Source organism: Hemitrygon akajei, chromosome 4, assembly GCF_048418815.1.
Source record: "Hemitrygon akajei chromosome 4, sHemAka1.3, whole genome shotgun sequence".
Classification (NCBI taxonomy): Eukaryota; Metazoa; Chordata; class Chondrichthyes; order Myliobatiformes; family Dasyatidae; genus Hemitrygon; species Hemitrygon akajei.
Window position 1 is genome coordinate 1,292,157 of NC_133127.1, and position 18,657 is coordinate 1,310,813.

The 18,657-nt window shown below is 47.6% G+C and overlaps 1 protein-coding gene across 7 annotated transcripts in view; it reads left to right on the forward strand.

The window, feature by feature from the left end:
- LOC140726056 (disintegrin and metalloproteinase domain-containing protein 19-like) overlaps positions 1-18,657 on the forward strand; it is a 156,330-nt gene that overhangs the window by 21,591 nt on the left and 116,082 nt on the right. For all 7 annotated transcript variants that reach the window (XM_073041955.1, XM_073041960.1, XM_073041957.1 and 4 more), the window contains 5 exons: positions 2,758-2,823; positions 7,842-7,913; positions 8,635-8,801; positions 9,897-9,981; positions 15,561-15,703. In XM_073041955.1, coding sequence (XP_072898056.1) covers positions 2,758-2,823; positions 7,842-7,913; positions 8,635-8,801; positions 9,897-9,981; positions 15,561-15,703 — 533 coding nt within the window. The remainder of the gene's footprint in view (positions 1-2,757; positions 2,824-7,841; positions 7,914-8,634; positions 8,802-9,896; positions 9,982-15,560; positions 15,704-18,657) is intronic.

Sequence of the window (18,657 nt, forward strand, 5' to 3'; positions counted from 1 at the left end):
GTCCTTGTTATAAGTGAGGTTCAAAGCTTCGGCCTGGAAAAATCGTTGTAGGTTGGCGTCGTGATCCGACCAGTCGCGACCACAGATGGTGATGTTATCTAGATAGGGAAATGTGGCCTTCAGTTTGTACTGGTCCACCATCCGGTCCATCTCCCTCTGGAAGACTGAGACACCATTGGTGACACCAAATGGGACGCGCAGGAAGTGATAGAGCCTGCCACCCGCCTCGAAGGCGGTGTAGGGGCGGTCCTCTGGGCGGATGGGGAGCTGGTGATAAGCGGATTTCAGATCTGTTGTCGAGTACACCTTGTACTGAGCTATCTGGTTGACCATACCGCGATGCGGGGTAGGGGGTACGCGTCAAGCTGCGTGAATCTATTGATGGTCTGGCTATAGTCCACAACCATCCTATTTTTCTGCCCAGTCCGAACAACAACCACCTGGGACCGCCATGGGCTTGTGCTTGGCTCAATGATCCCCTCCCCGAGCAGCTGCTGCACCTCTGACTGAATGAAGGCCCTGTCCCCTGCGCTGTACCTCCTGCTTTTAGTCGCCACCGGTTTACAGTTGGGGGTCAGGTTGGTGAACAGTGACGGGGGAGGGATCTTGAGGGTGGAGAGGCTGCAAGTGTCAGCAGCACAGCTATCGACATGGTGCTGGGCGGGATGTGTGGTTCGGTGTGTATGTGCGTGTGGTAACGGAGTATATGGCGAAGTCCCACCAAACTGAGGATTCCTGACAGTGAGTGGTGGTAGGGGCCCGTCATATGCCATAGTCACACTTTTGAGATGGCTCTGGAAGTCGAGCCCCAACAGCACAGGGGCGCACAGCCGAGGCATGACCAGGAACGCAAAGATCCGATATTCTGTGCCCTGCACCACCAATGTCGCTACACAACCCACCCGGATGTCTGTGGAATGCGACCCCGAAGCCAAGGTGATCTTCTGATGTACCGGCCGTGTCACGAGTCCACAGCGTTGCACTGTGGCCGGGTCAATAAAACTCTCAGTGCTGCCTGTGTCAAACAGGCAGCTAGTCCTGTGTCCCTGCACCAGGATGTCCATCATCGACCTTGCGAGCTGGTGCGGAGCGCTTTGATCGAGGGTCACGGTAGCCAGCGTTGAACGGGGCGAGTCGGGGGTGGGGCCTGGTGACGCCAGCAAAGATGGCCGCTCACATCCGGGCATGCAAAATGGTGGCTCCCAGGTCGCACACGGTTAGGTAGGGGCGGGGCATGGTGACGCCGGCAAAGATGGTTGTTCACATCCGGGCATGCAAAATGGCGGCCCCCAGGTCTCAGACGCAGCGCTGCTCGACCCCGGGCGCGGTTTAGATTTACAGACCTTGGCGAAATGGCCCTTCTTCCCGCAGCTGGAACAAGTCGCTTCGCGAGCCGGGCAGCTGTTTCTGGAATGTTCCGGAAGCCCACAAAAGTAACAAAGTTTTATGCCTGGCGAGGTCGGGGAGTTCGTGATACCACGACTGGCAGCGGCGTTGGCGAATTCGCCCGCAGGAACCGGTGGCGGCGGGGAATCGCGCGGCTGGACCACCTCGGCCTACAGCTGTGCAGCCTCCAACGTATCAGCCGTCTCTATCGCTGAGCGTAAGGTCAGATCAGCTTTTTCCAGCAGCCGCTGGCGCAAATACACTGACCTGACTCCGGTCACAAAGGCGTCTCGGACCAAGAGTTCCGCATGCTGTTCCGCTGTGAGCGTTTTGCAGTCACAAGTCTGCACGAGAGCCTGTAGAGCTCGGAGAAATTCAGCAGTCGACTCCGTAGGCCGCTGTTTTCGGGTAGCCAAGCGATGCCAGGCATAAACTGCGTTCACCAGCCGCAGGTACTGTCTTTTGAGGGCGTCAAGCGCCCCTTCATAGGTCGAGAGGTCCCTGATGAATGAATAAACTTTTGGGGCGACCCTCGAGAGGAGAAGTCTGTGCCTAACAGCTGGGTCGGTTGCACGAACCTCCTCCAAGTAGGAGTGGAAGCATACAAGCCAGTGTTCAAAGGCAAGAGCTGCGTCAGGGTCCTGGGGGTCCAAATCTAAACGTTCTGGGCGTAAAAAGGTTTCCATGTTTTAACTTCCAGTCAATAAAATTGATGCACCATCAATAACTCACGCTGAGACTTAGGAAGTGAGATATCGGCTTTTATTGACTGGAAGAATAAACAACACTACATCCTGGGGAAAATGAGGGAGAGCAGCAGCCCACAGTCGCCTTTATACAGGGGTCTGTGGGAGGAGCCACAGGAGCAGTCAGACAGGTATATCTAGTTCACCACAGGGTCTTAACAACGTGATGAGGACTGGTCTGTGTAAAGCCGAGGTACGAAGATATTTCTTCTGTCAGGGACTATAGAATCTGTGGAACTTTGTGCCCTGGCCATTGGTGAGAGACACTCATTGGAAATGTTTAAGGTGGAGGGGTGTGGGGCTTGGTGCAGGTGGGAAATCGAGGCCTTGAGAAGACTCACTGTCATCAGGTCTGGGAGTCCTGACTACCCCCTGCTGCCACCATTCTGTCAATATGGGACAGCCATGGGGTCAATGCTCAATGGGCTGAGTGGCCTGTCTCCTGCTGATGTTTTGGGGGTGGGGTCTGCAGTTGAATTGCATGGAGCCCAGATCTTCCATTCTCCCTCAACACTGGCCTGACCGGCCCCTGTGTCGTGGCAAAGGCAGGGCAGGAGAACAGTCCCTGAGAAGGTCAGTGTTAACGCATGAGACACTCCCTTTCCTCCCGTCTCCTCTCCCACAGGTCCGGCGCGATTCCTGGGACACAGAGAAATTCATGGAAATCTATATTGTAGCCGACCATGCAGAGGTCAGAGGTTGCTGGCTGGGCGAGGGGTCAGGGGACTGGGAGGGGGATTATTGGTGGTGTGAGGGGTCAGGGGACTGGGAGGGGGATTACTGGCGTGACGAGGGAACGGGATGGAGGGTGAAGAGTCAGGGGATGGGGGGTTTACTGGTGTGGTGAGGGGACAGGGAGGGGGATTACTGGCATGGTGAGGGGTAGGGTGAGAGGTTACCATAAGACAGGAGTAGTATTAGGCCATCTGGCCCATCGAGTCTGCTCCGCCATTCGATCATGGCTGATCCTTTTTTCTCCTCGACAGACACACTCACCGGCCTTCTCCCCATAACCTTTGATGCCATGTCCAATCAAGAACCTATCAATCTTTGCCTTAAATACACCCAACGACCTGGCCTCCACAGCTGCACGTGGCAACAAATTCCACAAATTCACCACCTTCTGGCTAAAGAAATTTCTCCACATCTCTGTTTTGAAAGGATATCCCTCTATCCTGAGGCTGTGCCCTCTTGTGCTACACTCTTCCACCATGGGAAACATCCTTTTCACATCTACTCTGTCTAGGCCTTTCAACATTCAAAAGGTTTCAATGAGATCCCCCCCCCCCCCCCCATCCTTCTGAATTCCAGTGAGGACAGACCAGAGCTAACAAACGTTTTTCCCGCTATTCATTCTTGGAATCATCCTTCTGAACCTCCTCTGGACCCTCTCCAATGCCAGCACATCTTTTCTAAAATGAGGGGTCCAAAACTGTTCACAATACTCAAGGTGAGGCCTCATCAATGTCTGACAAAGCCTCAACATCACTTCCTGCTCTTGTATTCCAGACCTCTTGAAATGAATCCTAACATGGCATTTGCCTTCCTCACCGCCAACTGGACCTGCAAGCTAACTTGTAGAGTTCTGCACAAACCCTCTCAAGTCCCTTTGTACCTCCCGTTTTTGGATTTTCTCCCCATTTAGAAAATAGTCCACATTTATTTCTACAATAAAATGCATGACCATGCATTTTCCAACATCGTATTTTATTTGCCACTCTCTTGCCCCATTCATTACATAACGCCCAATCTAGTATAGCTGATCTCCTCATAAACTCAGTGATAAACTGCTCTAAAAAGCCGTCTCGTAGGCATCAAACAAATTCACTCTCTTAAGATCCATTTCCAACATGATTTTCCCAATTGATCTGCATGTTGAAATCTCCCGTAACTACCATAACATTGCCTTTTTGACTCGCCTTTTCTATTTCCTGTTGTAATCTGTGGTCCATATCCCAGCCACTGTTGGGAGGCCTGTATATAACAGCTGTAAACTTGCCAGTCCAAATAACCACACCACACATAAGTCTTTACCTTAACCTTTCACCAGTTTATTTGTTTGAACTCAACTGGCGAGAAGACTTGGAGCCGATCATCAGGAAGACAGAGTGTCTCCCTGGCAGCTCGCAATGAGCTTTCTAACACTCAGAAACATGACAATTTATAGAACCGGTGAAACAAAGAATCACTTAGTTGAACAGATATTCCAGCCAAGTCAGTTAGAGCAAAACTTAATTACTTAGATAAGAGAGTTACTAAATCAAGGTTTTAATTACAGATAGATTTTTGCCTTATCAGTGTGTCTTCTCCAAACAAAGAGGGAACTTAGATCAGTGATGTGAAAACGTAAGAAATGTACGCAGCCCACAGATCATTCCCAAAGGTACAGCTTTGAGTCATTAATCTAAACAAACTGAAGGCAGTTTTTTTTTTCAGTCAAGGACAGTCTCTGCAACTTTTCATGGAACAGAGCATACACGAGGTGGCACTTGATTTTAACCCGCTACTTACCAGAATCAGATAATCATTTCTTATGTCCCCCAATTCCCTTAAAATTTCATCACTACCATCAGGGTCCTTTTACTCTCGCAAGTTTCTGAACTCAGCTCACAAGGATTCAACATCTTCTGATCCTATGTCACATCGTTACACTGATTTGATGCCATTCTTCACCAGTACAGCCACACCGCCCCCTCTACCTACCTTCCTATCCCTCCGATATAACGTGTAACCTTGGACATTCAGCTCCCAATCACAACCATCCTTCAGCCACGATTCAGTGATGGCCACATCATACCCAATAATCTATAAAAGTGCAACAAGATCATCCACCTTATTTCTCCTACTCCGTACATTGAGATATAACACTTTGATACTGTATTTGCTGCCCTTTTTTGGTTCTGCACCCATAATGCACTGATACTCACCCTGCTGTCCGCAGTTATGTCTTATCATCTGCCTGCCTCTCCTGAATGTCTGACTGCACGCAATCTTTGCTTTTTTATCAAGAGGTCCCTTCTTTCCAGTTCCCACCCTCCTACCGAATTAGTTTAAAACACCCCAACAGCTCTAACAAGCCTTCCCGCAAGAATTTTGGTGCCCCTTGGGTTGAAGTGCAATTCATCACTTTTGAACAGGATGAGGGGTTACAGGGACAAGTGAGGGGTTACGGGGAAGGGTGTGGGGTTAAGGTGCAGCATGAGAGGTTGGGTGTTATTTGGGTTATAGGAGGGGCGTTACTGGGTGAGCATTTCACTGTGTGAAGGGGGCTATTGGGAGGGGGTGAGAGGGGTTATTGGGAGAGGGAGGTTTGTTGAATGAGGGGGGTTTCTGGGAGGTTGCTGGGTGATGGGGGTTACTGAGCGAGGGGGTTACTGGGGTGAGGGGTTACAGGTTGAGAGGAACTACAGGGTGAGAGAGTTAGTGGGTGAGAGGTTACAGGGTGAAGGAGGTTACAGGGTGAGAGGTTATTGGGTGAGGGGTGTTACAAGGTAAAAGGGGGTGCTAAGTGAGGGGGTGATAGGGTAAAGGGGGTTACTGGGTGAGGGGGTTAACTGAGTGAGGGGTTTACTGGGTAAGGAAAGGTTTCCGTGTGAAGTGGTTACTTGGTGGGGGTGGATACTGCTTGGGGGATTAATGGGTGAGGGTGTTGTTACTGGGTGAGGATGTTGTTAATGGGTGAGGGAGATTGTTATTAGAGTGAGGGGTCGTTGTTACTGGGTGAGGGAGATTGTTATTAGAGTGAGTGGTGGTTGTTACTGGGTGAGGGTGTTATTGAGAGTGAGTGGTGGTTGTTATTGGGTGAGGGTGTTATTGAGAGTGAGTGGTGGTTGTTACTGGGTGATTGTTATTGAGAGTGAATGGTGGTTGTTACTGGGTGATTGTTATTAGAGTGAGGGGTCGTTGTTACTGGGTGAGGGAAATTGTTATTAGAGTGAGTGGTGGTTGTTACTGGGTGAGGGTGTTATTGAGAGTGAGTGGTGGTTGTTATTGGGTGAGGGTGTTATTGAGAGTGAGTGGTAGTTGTTACTGGGTGATTGTTATTGAGAGTGAGGGGTGGTTGTTACTGGGTGAGGATGTTATTGAGAGTGAGTGGTGGTTGTTACTGGGTGAGGATATTATTGAGAGTGAGTGGTGGTTGTTACTGGGTGTGGGAGATTGTTATTGAGAGTGAGTGGTGGTTGTTACTGGGTGAGAATGTTATTGAGAGTGAGGGTTGGTTGTTACTGGGTGAGGATGTTATTGAGAGTGAGGGGTGGTTGTTACTGGGTGAGGGTGTTAATGAGAGTGAGGGGTGGTTGTTACTGGGTGGGGGTGTTATTAGAGTGAGTGGTGGTTGTTACTGGGTGAGGGTGTTATTGAGAGTGAGGGGTGGTTGTTACTGGGTGGGGGTGTTATTGAGAGTGAGTGGTGGTTGTTACTGGGTGAGGGTGTTATTGAGAGTGAGGGGTGGTTGTTACTGGGTGAGGGTGTTAATGAGAGTGAGGGGTGGTTGTTACTGGGTGAGGGTGTTATTGAGAGTGAGTGGTGGTTGTTACTGGGTGATTGTTATTGAGAGTGAATGGTGGTTGTTACTGGGTGATTGTTATTAGAGTGAGGGGTCGTTGTTACTGGGTGAGGGAGATTGTTATTAGAGTGAGTGGTGGTTGTTACTGGGTGAGGGTGTTATTGAGAGTGAGTGGTGGTTGTTATTGGGTGAGGGTGTTATTGAGAGTGAGTGGTAGTTGTTACTGGGTGATTGTTATTGAGAGTGAGGGGTGGTTGTTACTGGGTGAGGATGTTATTGAGAGTGAGTGGTGGTTGTTACTGGGTGAGGATATTATTGAGAGTGAGTGGTGGTTGTTACTGGGTGTGGGAGATTGTTATTGAGAGTGAGTGGTGGTTGTTACTGGGTGAGAATGTTATTGAGAGTGAGGGTTGGTTGTTACTGGGTGAGGATGTTATTGAGAGTGAGGGGTGGTTGTTACTGGGTGAGGGTGTTAATGAGAGTGAGGGGTGGTTGTTACTGGGTGGGGGTGTTATTAGAGTGAGTGGTGGTTGTTACTGGGTGAGGGTGTTATTGAGAGTGAGGGGTGGTTGTTACTGGGTGGGGGTGTTAATGAGAGTGAGGGGTGGTTGTTACTGGGTGAGGGTGATTGTTATTGAGAGTGAGGGGTGGTTGTTACTGGGTGAGGGAGATTGTTATTAGAGTGGGGGTGGTTGTTACTGGGTGAGGGTGATTGTTATTGAGAGTGAGGGGTGGTTGTTACTGGGTGAGGGTGTTAATGAGAGTGAGGGGTGGTTGTTATTTGGTGAGGGTGTTAGAGTGAGTGGTGGTTGTTACTGGGTGAGGGAGATTGTTAGAGTGAGGGGTCGTTTTTACTGGGTGAGGATGTTATTGGAGTGAGGGGTGGTTTTTACTGGGTGAGGATGTTATTGAGAGTGAGGGGTGGCTGTTACTGGGTGGGGGTGTTATTGAGAGTGAGGGTTGGTTGTTACTGGGTGAGGATGTTATTGAGAGTGAGGGGTGGTATTGAGAGTGAGGTTGTTAGGTGAGAGGGTGTTACTGGGTGTGTGTAACTGGGAGAGGGTAGTTACTAGGTGCATTAGGAAACTGGGTGAGTTAAGTTACAGAGTGAGGGGGATTACTGCGTGAGGAGATTACTGGGTGGGAGTTATGGTGTGGATGTCCTGTCCTATTCGCTGCACTCTGACGTTTTGCTGCCGCAGTTCCAGAGCCAGGACCGTGACCTGGGGAAAACCAAGGACAGAATCCTGGAGATTGCAAACTATGTGGATAAGGTACGAGCGACCTCTGTCCCCACCTCCTGGCCCAGTGAGGGTCCACCATCGTATACGTGGTAGTGAAAATTTGGTGTTTCCAGAACCTTCCACTGCTTCTGGGAAAGCTGATGTTATTCTCAGAGCACAGGAACAGTCCTTTGGCCCACACTGTCTGGCTGAACTAATTCATAATTTAGTTAGGCATTCGGCCCAAAAAATCTAATCCCTTGTCTCTACACAATCTACATCCCTTTCCAGTTTCCTCTCATTCATGTCTCTGTCTAAGAGCTTCTTGAACACCTTCATCTTATCTGTGTTTACCACTACTCCAAGAAGCATGTTTCTGGCGCCACCACTCTCTGTCCCTTACATCTCCTTTGAAATTACCCCCTCTCACCTGGTATTCAGCATTTCAACCCTGGGGAAAAGATGCTGTCTGTCTACTCTATCATAATATATAAACCTCTATCAACTTCTGACACTCCTGACCCAAATAATAACCCCAAAAAACCCCCAAGTTTGTCCAAGCTCTTGTTATAGCACATGACCTCTCATGCAGACAGCATGGAGAGATAGTGTCAGCTGGACAGGGTGAAGGGTCTTCACAGGTGTGACCTCAGTCACTTCCACAGTGTGTGAGTGTCACTGAATCTCAGGTTTGTATATGGTGATATATATGTACTTTGATAATAAATTAACTTTGAATTTTGTATTTCGCGTGTCCCGCTTTTCCCGGCAGTTTTACAGAAGTCTGAATATTCGAATCGCACTGATCGGGCTGGAAGTGTGGACCCACAGGGACCAGATCACCATCAGCACAGACCCCAATGCCGTGCTCTCCGCCTTCCTGAAGTGGAGGCAGCAGCTTTGGACGCGGATGCAGCACGACAATGCCCAGCTCATCACGTAGGGGGGAGATTTCTACAGGAGTGTGCACAGGAGGGGCTATGGGCTTACTCATTTGTTTCTGTCTCTGCATAGCTACGTGTATGTGTGTGTGTGTATGTACACCTGTTTGTGTGAGTGTGCTTGTTTGTGTGTCTGTGAGTATCTGTGTGTTTGTGTGAGGGTACATGTGTGAGAGTGTATGTGGCTCTGAGGTTTTTGTGTCTATCTGTGTGTCTCTACGTGTGAATGTGTTTGTGTGTGTATATGTATATTTGTGTGAGTTTGTGTATTTGTGTGTATGTGTGTCTGTGTGAGTGTGAGTATTTGTATAAGTTTGTGAGTGTGTCTGTGTGTTTGCATGATAGTGTATGCAAGTTGGTTTGTGAGAGTGTGTGTGCTTGTGTGATAGTGTACGAGTTCGTGTCTGTGTGTGATAGTGTGTGAGTTTGTGTCTGTGTGTGATTGTGTGTAAGTTTGTGTCTGTGTGATTGTGTGTGCTTGTGTGATTGTATGTGAGTTTGTGTGTGATAGTGTGTGAGTTTGTCTGTGTGATTGTGTGTGCATTCATGTGATTATGTGTGTTTGTCATTGTGTGAGTTTGTGTGTCTGTGTGCTTGTGTGTTTGTGTGTGAGTTTGAGTGTGTGTTTATGTGAAAGTGTGAGCCTGTGTATGTGTGTCTCTGCATGTGTATGAGTTTGAGTGTGTGCGTGTGTGCATTTGCCTGCGTGTGTGTGTGCTTGTTTGAGTGTCTGTGTGTGTGTTTCTGTGAGTGTGTTTGTGCATGTTTGTGTGAATGTGTGTGTCTGTGAGTATCTATGTATGTGAGTGTGTGTTTTTCTGTGTCTCTTGGAATGTGAATGTGTGTTTATGTAGGTTTGTATGAGTCTGTGAGTTTGTGTGTGAGTGTGTGAATGTGTGTGTTCCTATGTGAATGTGAGTGTGTGTATGTTTATGTGTGTGAGTGAGTTTGTGTATGATTGAATATGTGTGTGTGTGTGTTCCTGTGTGTATGTGAGTGTGTATGAATAGGTGTGTGTGTGCATGAATTTGTGTGTGTGTGTGTGTCTTTGTCTTTGTGAGCTGAGCTCTTTTTACCCTCTTCCCCGCTGCAGAGGTGTGACATTCCGGGGAACGACCATCGGGATGGCACCATTGGAGGGGATGTGCTCGCTGGATACCTCTGGGGGCGTCAGCATGGTGGGTCTGCAATCTTCCTCCAAGGCTGTGCATTGACTGGTAGTGGGGAACGAGGGAGTAAAAGGCAGGAAAGAGCGAGTGGGAGGGGGAGGGTGGATAGGGTCTCTCTTTCTATCTATCTACCTAACTATATATAGTGTATATAGAAAGTATACACCTCAGCTTGGAAGTTCCCCTGTCTTACTGTCTTATAACATTGAATTTTTCGTTTGGAGAAGGAAATCGGAGGATCAGAACGGGAGTGCGGTGGGAGCCATCTTGAATTTTTCTTATTCTCATCGGAGTTAAGAGAGGCAGGACTGCGCAGGCGTGTGACGGCGGGCAGTGAAGCGGGGAAGATTTAAAAAGGGTAGAAATCCTGAATTGGTTTTCGTTTGGAGAAGGGAGTTGGAGGATCAGAATGAGAGTGCGGTGGGAGCCATCTTGAATTTTTCTTATTCTCATCGGAGTTAAGAGAGGCGGGACTGCGCAGGCGTGTGACGTCGAGCAGTAAAGTGGGGAAGATTTAAAAAGGACACAGCCTTATACAGCGGGCAGCGTTGTTTGCGGGCAGTGGAGTGAGCCGGGAGCAGAGTGAAGGCTTAAGGGCTTGGGCTCAACGGGCTTAGGAGGAAGCGGACGAGGCAAGGTAGGTTTAGGTTTCAGTTTTTCCTGTTATTTGAGGAAAGGGAAAGTATGAGTGTGAGGGCAGCTTGTTGTTCTCGGTGTCGGATGTGGGAGGTCCTGGAGTCTCCTAGCCTCCCGGACGTCCATATCTGCGCCAGGTGCGCTGAGCTGCAGCTCCTAAGGGACCGTGTTACAGAACTGGAGCTTCAACTTGATGACCTTCGTCTGGTCAGGGAGAGTGAGGAGTTGATAGAGAGGAGTTACAGGCAGGTGGTCACACCGGGACCATGGGAGGGAGACAAGTGGGTCACGGTTAGGAGGGGGAAGGGGAAGAGTCAGGTACTAGAGAGTACCCCAGTGTCTGTACCCCTTAACAATAAGTACTCCTGTTTGAGTACTATTGGGGGGGCGGGGGGGAACAGCCTAACAGTGGCCGTGCCTCTGGCACAGAGTCCAGCTCTGTGGCTCAGAAGGGTAGGGAAAGGAAGAGGAAGGCAGTAGTAATAGGGGACTCGATAGTTAGGGGGTCAGACAGGCGATTCTGTGGACGTGATCAGGAGACCCAGATGGTAGTTTGCCTCCCTGGTGGCAAATGAAATGCAATGTTGGAAAGTGTACGGTCATGCACTTTTGTGAAAGAAATAAATGGGCAGAATATTATTTAGATGGAGAGAGAATTCAAAATGCAGAGATGCAAAGGGACTTGGGAGTCCTTGTGCAAGATGCCCTAAAGGTTAACCTCTAGGTTGAGTCAGTGGTAAAGAAGGCGAATGCAATGTTGGCATTCATTTCTAGAAGTATAGAATATAAGAGCAGGGATGTGATGTTGAGGCTCTATCAGGTACCCGTGAAACCACACTTGCAGTGTTGTGTGCAGTTTTGGGCTCCTTATTTTAGAAAGGGTGTACTGACATTGGAGAGGGTTCAGAGAAGATTCACGAGAATGATTACAGGGATGAAAGGGTTACTGTATGAGGAATGTCTGGCAGCTCTTGGGCTGTATTCCCTGGAGTTCAGGAGAATGAGGGGGGGGGGGATCTCATAGAAACAATCTGAATGTTAAAAGGCCTGAACAGATTAGATATGACAAAGTTATTTCCCATGGTAGGGGAGTCTAGGACAAGAGGGCATGACTTCAGGATTGAAGGACGTTCATTTAGAACTGAGATGTGGAGAAATTGCTTTAGTTAGAGACTGGTAAATCTGTGGAATTTTTTGCCACGATCAGCTGTGGAGGCCAAGTCATTGGGTGCATTTAAGGCAGAGATAGATAGATTCTTGATTAGCCAGGGCATAAAAGGATATGGGGAGAAGGCAGGGGAGTGGGGATGACTGGAAGAATTAGATCAGCCCATGATTGAATTGTGGAGCAGACTTGATGGGCTGAATGGCCTACTTCTGTTCCTGTATCTTATGGTTTTATAGATTGGGACAGGCTGTTTTGTGGCTAAGTTGTATTTGGTAAGTAGGAGACATCCAAAAGTGAAAATTTGAGAGTGCAGAGCTTGTATGTGGCTGTCAGAATACAAGATTAAGATGAGAAGTATAAGAGAGCCTTGGTTTTCAAGAAATACTGAGACATTGGTTAAGAGAAAAAAAGGAAGTGCATTGTAAGAACAAGTGAGGTGTTTATGGAGTGTAAGAAATCCAAGAGAACATTGACGAAAGAAATCGGGAAGGCAAAAAGAGGGCATGAAGTTGCCCTGGCAGCAAGGTGAAAGAGAATCCTAAGGAATTCTACAGATATATTAAGAGCAAAAGGATTGTAAGGGACAAAACAGGTCCTCTGGAAGATCAGAATGGTAATCCATGTGAGAACCAAAAGAGATGGGGAAGTTCTTAAATGAATTCTTTACATCTTTATTTACTCTGGAGACAGACACAATCTATAGAAATGAGGGAAGATGGCTTCAATTTCACGGACCTGATACAGATTACAGAGGAGGAGGGGTTTGCTACTTTGAGGCAAGTCAGGGTGGATGAATCTCTAGAGCCTGACAAGGTGTTGCCTCAGACCCTACGGTAGGCAAGTGCAGAAATGGCAGAGGATTGGAGGATAGCCAATGTACTTGCACTGTTTAAAAAAAGGTTCTTAAAATGAACCAAGCAATTATAGGTCAGTAAGCCTTGCATATTCAGTGGAAAAATTATTGGAAGATATTCTAATGGACCTGATATATGAGTATTTGGATAGAGATAGACTGTTTAGGATAGTTAACATGGCTTCATGTGTGGTAGGTCATGTCTAACCAATCTTACAGAGTAGTAAATTGGATTAGACATTGGCTTTGTGGGAGAAGCCAGAAAGTGGTAGTAGAAGGTTGCTTCTCTGACTGTTGGAATGACAGTGGAGTGCCACAGGGATCGGTGCTGAGTCCATTGTTGTTTGTCATCTATATCGATGACCTGGATGACACCCAGATTGGGGTTGTAGTGTACAGCGAGGGAGACTATCAGAGCTTGCAATGGGATCTGGACCAGCTGGAAAAATGGCAGGTGGAATTTAATGCAGACAAGTGCAATCATAAATAAAGCAGTGACTGATTGGCACGAGGCAAAAATTTGGAATTAAGGGAGACTTTTCCAGCTGGCTGCCGGTGAGAAGTGATGTTCCACAGGAGTCTTTGAGGGGACCAATTCTTTTTATGTTATATGTCGACAATTTGGATGATGGAATTGATGGCTTTGTTACAAAGATTGTAGGCAATATGAAGATTGGTGGTGATTTTGAGGGAAGTAGAGAGGCTACAGAAGGACTTGGATGAGGAGAATGGGCAAAGAGGTGGCAAATGGAATACAGAGTCAGGAAGTGTACGGTCATGCACTTTGTTACAAGAAATGAAAGGGTTGACTATTTTCTAAATGGAGAGAAAAAAAAGATTTGAGGCACAAAGGGACTTGGGAGTCATTATGCATTATCCTAAAATGTTGATTTGAAGGTTGAGTTTGTGGTGAGGAAGGCAAATGCAATGTTAGCATTCATTTCAAGAGGACTAGAAAATAAAAGCAAGGATGTAATGTTGAGACTTTATAAAGCACTAGAGAGGCCTCACTTGGAGTATTGCGAGCAGTTTTGGGCCCCTTTTCCTAGAAAGAATGTGTTGAAACAGAGAGGGTTCAAAGGAGGTTCACGAAACTGATTTTGGGATTGAATGGCTTGCCACATGAAAAGTGTTTGATGGCTCTGGGCCTGCGTTTGCTGGCATTCAGAAGAATAAGGGGTGACCTAATTGAAATCTATCGAATGGTGAAAGACCATGATAGAATGGATGTGGAGAGGATGATTGCTGTGGTGGCAGAGTGTAAGACCAGAGGACACAGCCTCGGAAAAGAGGGGTGTCCTTTTAGAACAGAGATGAGGAGGAATTTCTTTAGCCAGAGAGTGGTGAATCTGTGGAAACCATTGCCCCAGGAAACCATCTGTGGAGGCCAAGTCTTTATGTATATTTAAGGCAGAGGTTAATCGATTCTTGATTGGTCTGGGTATGAAGGGATGAGGGTTAGGGTTAGGGTGGGGGGGACAGGAGACTGGAGCTGAGAGGAAAAGTGGATCAGCCATGATGAAATGGTGACGCAGACTTGATGGGCCAGATGGGCTAATTCTGCTCCTGTATCTTGTGATCTTATGGTGTTGCACTTCAGTAGGACCAACCAGGGTAGGTCTTACACAGTGAATGGTAGGGCACTGAGGAGTGTGGTAGAACACAGGGATCTGGGAATACAGGTCCAAAGTTCGTAGAAAGTGGTGTCGCAGGTAGATACGGTCATAAGGAAAGCTTTTGGCACATTGGCCTTCATAAATCAAAGTATTGAGTACAGGAGAAGGGATGTAATGAAGTTGTGTAAGATATTGGTGAGGTCTAATTTGAAGTATTGTGTGCTGTTTTGGTCACCTACCTACAGGAAAGATGTAAACAAGGTTGAAAGATGCAGAGAAACACGTTATAGGGTGTCGCCGGGTCTGCAGGACCTGGGTTATAAGGACTTTATTCCTAAGAACAAAGAAGATTGAGAGGAGATCTGATGGAGGTGTACAAAATTATGAGGAGCATAGACAGGGTAAATGCAAGCAGGCCTTTTCCTTTGAGATTTGGTGAGACTACAACCCGATGTCTGGGTTAAGGGTGAAAGGTGAGAAGTTTAAGGGGAACATGAGGGGAAACTTCTTCACTCAGAGGGGCATGAGAATGTGGAATGAGCTGCCAACACAGGTGGTGCATGCGAGTTCGATTTCAATGTCTGAGAGAAGATTGGATAGGTATGTAGATAGTAGGACTATGGATGGCTGTGGTCCTGGTGCAGGTTGATGGGAGTAGACAGTTTAAATGATTTGGAATGGACTAGATTAGCCAAAGAGCGTGTTTCTGTGTTGTACTTTTGTATCACTCTCTGCCTGTCTCCTCTCTCTCCCTCCCCTCTGGTACAGAAGCTGGGCCCCGCCAGCCCCATCCCCCAGCAGAACCACACCCGCTCCCATACCATCGCCTCGACCCCTCACACCCAGACAATCTGAGGGGGTACAGTCCACGCCGTCTCTGCCACCATCCTCCTCACCTCTTGGCCTCCATACTGCAGCAGGGGCAGACCAGCGGTTCTGGCCAACGGAGAGTGGAGGGACCGAATGCCCAGTCTCTGTATAGTATGACATTTGCCAGAGCAGCTAGCTGGTGATGGCATGACCAAAATGGGGAGTTTGTGTTTTTGGGAGACAATCACAGTTTTGGGCCCGGAGCTTTCCTGAGGATGCATCCCCCCCCCCCCCCCACCACGGACCCTTCACTGGGGCATACCCTCACCCAACCCCGTGGACCCTCCATCAGGACATATCTCCCCAGGCCTCCTCTCCGTCTTATGTTGTGAAGGGAGGCAGAGGAAGAGTGGAAGAGCCGGTGTCTGCAGAGGGGAGTAGGTTGGATGGGGTCACTGTGTAGTGTGTGTTCTGTGTCTGACACTGATGGGTTCTTCACTCTCAGGATCACTCGGAACCAGCCATTGGAGCAGCCTCCACTATGGCCCATGAGATCGGCCACAACCTGGGACTGGCCCACGATGGCGTCGGCTGCTGCACGCAGGCCTCGGCCGAGCAGGGAGGCTGCATCATGGCAGCTGCCACAGGGTGAGGACATGCAGACACTCCTCCGACATTCCCACCTCCTGAAACCCCCGACGGTTTGGATGACGGAATTGATCGCTTTGTGGCAAAGTCTGCAGACAATATGAAGAGAGGAGGTGGGGGGGGTGGGCAGGTAGTTTTGAGAAAGCAGAGAGGCCACAGAGGATGTATACAGATAAGGAGAATGGGCCAAGAAATGGCAGATGGAATACAGTGTCAGGAATTGTATGGTCATGCACTTTGGTAAAATAAATTAAAGCAAACTATTTTCTAACTGGAGAAAAAATTCAAAAATGCAAGAGGAAAAGAACTTGGGAGTCCTTGTGCTGAACACCCCAAAGGTACGTTTGCACATCGAGTCTGTGGTGAAGAAGGTATGTGCAGCATTAGCATTATTTTCTTTTCAAGAGGACTGGAATATTAAAGCAAGGACATAATGTTGAGACTTTATAAAGCACTTATAAAGGAGTTAGGAAGGAAGTTGAGAAGCAGGACCATAAAGGTAGTAATCTCGGGATTACTGCCTGTGCCACGCGACAGTGAGAATAGGAATTGGATGAGGTGGAGGACAAATCTGTGGCTGAGGGATTGGAGCAGGGGGCAGGAATTCAGATTTCTGGATCATTGGGACTTCTTTTGGGGCAGGTGTGACCTGTACAAAAAGGACGGGTTGCACTTGAATCCCAGATGGACCAATATCCTGGTGGGGAAGATTGCTAAGGCTTCTGGGGAGAGTTAAACTAGAATAGTTTAAACTAGAAACTTTAAACTAAGACTTTGGACATCTTCATGAGGCACTCCTCTATTTTATTGCGAGGAGTATTGTGAACAAAGCAGATGAGCTTAGAGTGTGGATCAGTTCTTGGAGCTATGATGTTGTGGCCATTGCAGAGACTTGGATGGCTCAGGGACAGGAATGGTTACTTCAAGTGCCGGGTTTAGATGTTTCCGAAAAGACAGGGAGGGAGGCAAAAGAGGTGAGGGCATGGCACTGTGGATCAGAGATAGTGTCACAGCTGCAGAAAAGGTGGACGTCATGGAGGGATTGTCTACAGAGTCTCTGTGGGTGGAGGTTAGGAACAGCAAGGGATCAATAACTTGGTGTTTTTTTATAGGCCACCCAATAGTAACAGGGATATCGAGGAGGAGATAGGGAAACAGATCCTGGAAAGCTGTAATAATAACAGAGTTGTCGTGATGGGACATTTTAATTTCCCAAATATCGATTGGCATCTCTAGAGCAAGGGGTTTCGATGGGGTGGAGTTTGTTAGGTGTGATCAGGAAGGTTTCTTGACACAATATGTAGATAAGCCTACACGAAGACAGACTGTACTTGATTTGGTATTGGGAAATGAACCTGGTCAGGTGTCAGATCTCTCAGTGGGAGAGCATTTTGGAGATGGTGATCATAATTCTATCTCCTTTACAATAGCATTGGAGAGAAATAGGAACAGACATGTTAGAAAAATGTTTAATTGGAGTAAGGGGAATTATGAGGCTATCAGGCAGGAAATTGGAAGCTTAAATTGGAAACAGATTGTTCTTAGAGAAAAGTATGGAAGAAATGTGGCAAATGTTCAGGGGATATTTGTGTGGAGTTCTGAGTAGGTACGTTCCAATTATACAGGGAAGTTACGGTAGGGTACAGGAACCGTGGTGTACAAAGGCTATAATAAATCTGGTCAAGAAGAAAAGAAAAGCTTACAAAAGGTTCAGAGAGCTAGGTATTGTTAGAGAGCTAGAAGATTATAAGGCTAACAGGAAGGAGCTTAAGAAGGAAATTAGGAGAGCTAGAAGGGGCCATGAGAAGGCCTTGGCAGGCAGGATTAAGGAAAACCCCAAGGCATTCTACAAGTATGTGAAGAGCAAGAGGATAAGATGAGAAAGAATAGGACCTATTAAGTGTGACAGTGGGAAAGTGTGTATGGAACCGAAGGAAATAGCAGAGGTACTTAATGAATACTTTATTTCAGTGTTCACTATGGAAAAGGATCTTGGTGATTGCAGTGCTGACTTGCAGCAGACTGAAAAGCTTGAGGATGCAGATATTAAGAGAGAGGATGTGCTGGAGCTTTTAGAAAGTATCAAGTTGGATAAGTCACCAGGACCAGATGAGATGTATCCCAGGCTACTGTGGGAGGTGAGGGAGGAGATTGCTGAGCCTCTGGCAATGATCTTTGTATCATCAATGGGAACGGGAGAGGTTCCGGAGGATTGGAGGGTTGCAGACGTTGTTCCTTTATTCAAGAAAGGGAGTAGAGATAGCCCAGGAAATGATAGACCAGTGAGTTTTACCTCAGTGTTTGGTAAGTTGATGGAGAAGATCCTGAGAGGCAGGATTTATGAACATTTGGAGAGGTATAATTTGATTAGGAATAGTCAGCATGGCTTTGTCAAGGGCAGGTTGTGCCTTACAAGCTTCATTATATTTTTTGAGGATGTGACTAAAACACATTGGTGAAGGTAGAGCAGTAGATGTAGTGTATATGGATTTCAGCAAGGCATTTGACAAGGTACCCCATGCTAGGTTTATTGAGAAAGTAAGGAGGCATGGGATCCGAGGGGACATTGCTTTGTGGATCCAGAACTGGCTTGCCCACAGAAGGCAAAGAGTGGTTGTAGACTGATCATATTCTGCATGGAGATTGATCACCAGTGGAGTGCCTCAGGGATCTGTTCTGGGACCCTTACTCTTCGTGATTTTTATAAATGACCTGGATGAGGAAGTGGAGGGATGGCTAGATGGGAGATGCCAGAGAGTAGTGGTGGATAATTGTTTATCGGGATGGAGGCCGGTGACTAGCGGGGTGCCTCAGGGATCTGTTTTGGGCCCAATGTTGTTTGTAATATACATAAATGATCTGGATGATGGGGTGGTAAATTGGATTAGTAAGTATGCTGATGATACTAAGGTAGGAGGTGTTGTGGATAATGAGGTGGGTTTTCAAAGCTTGCA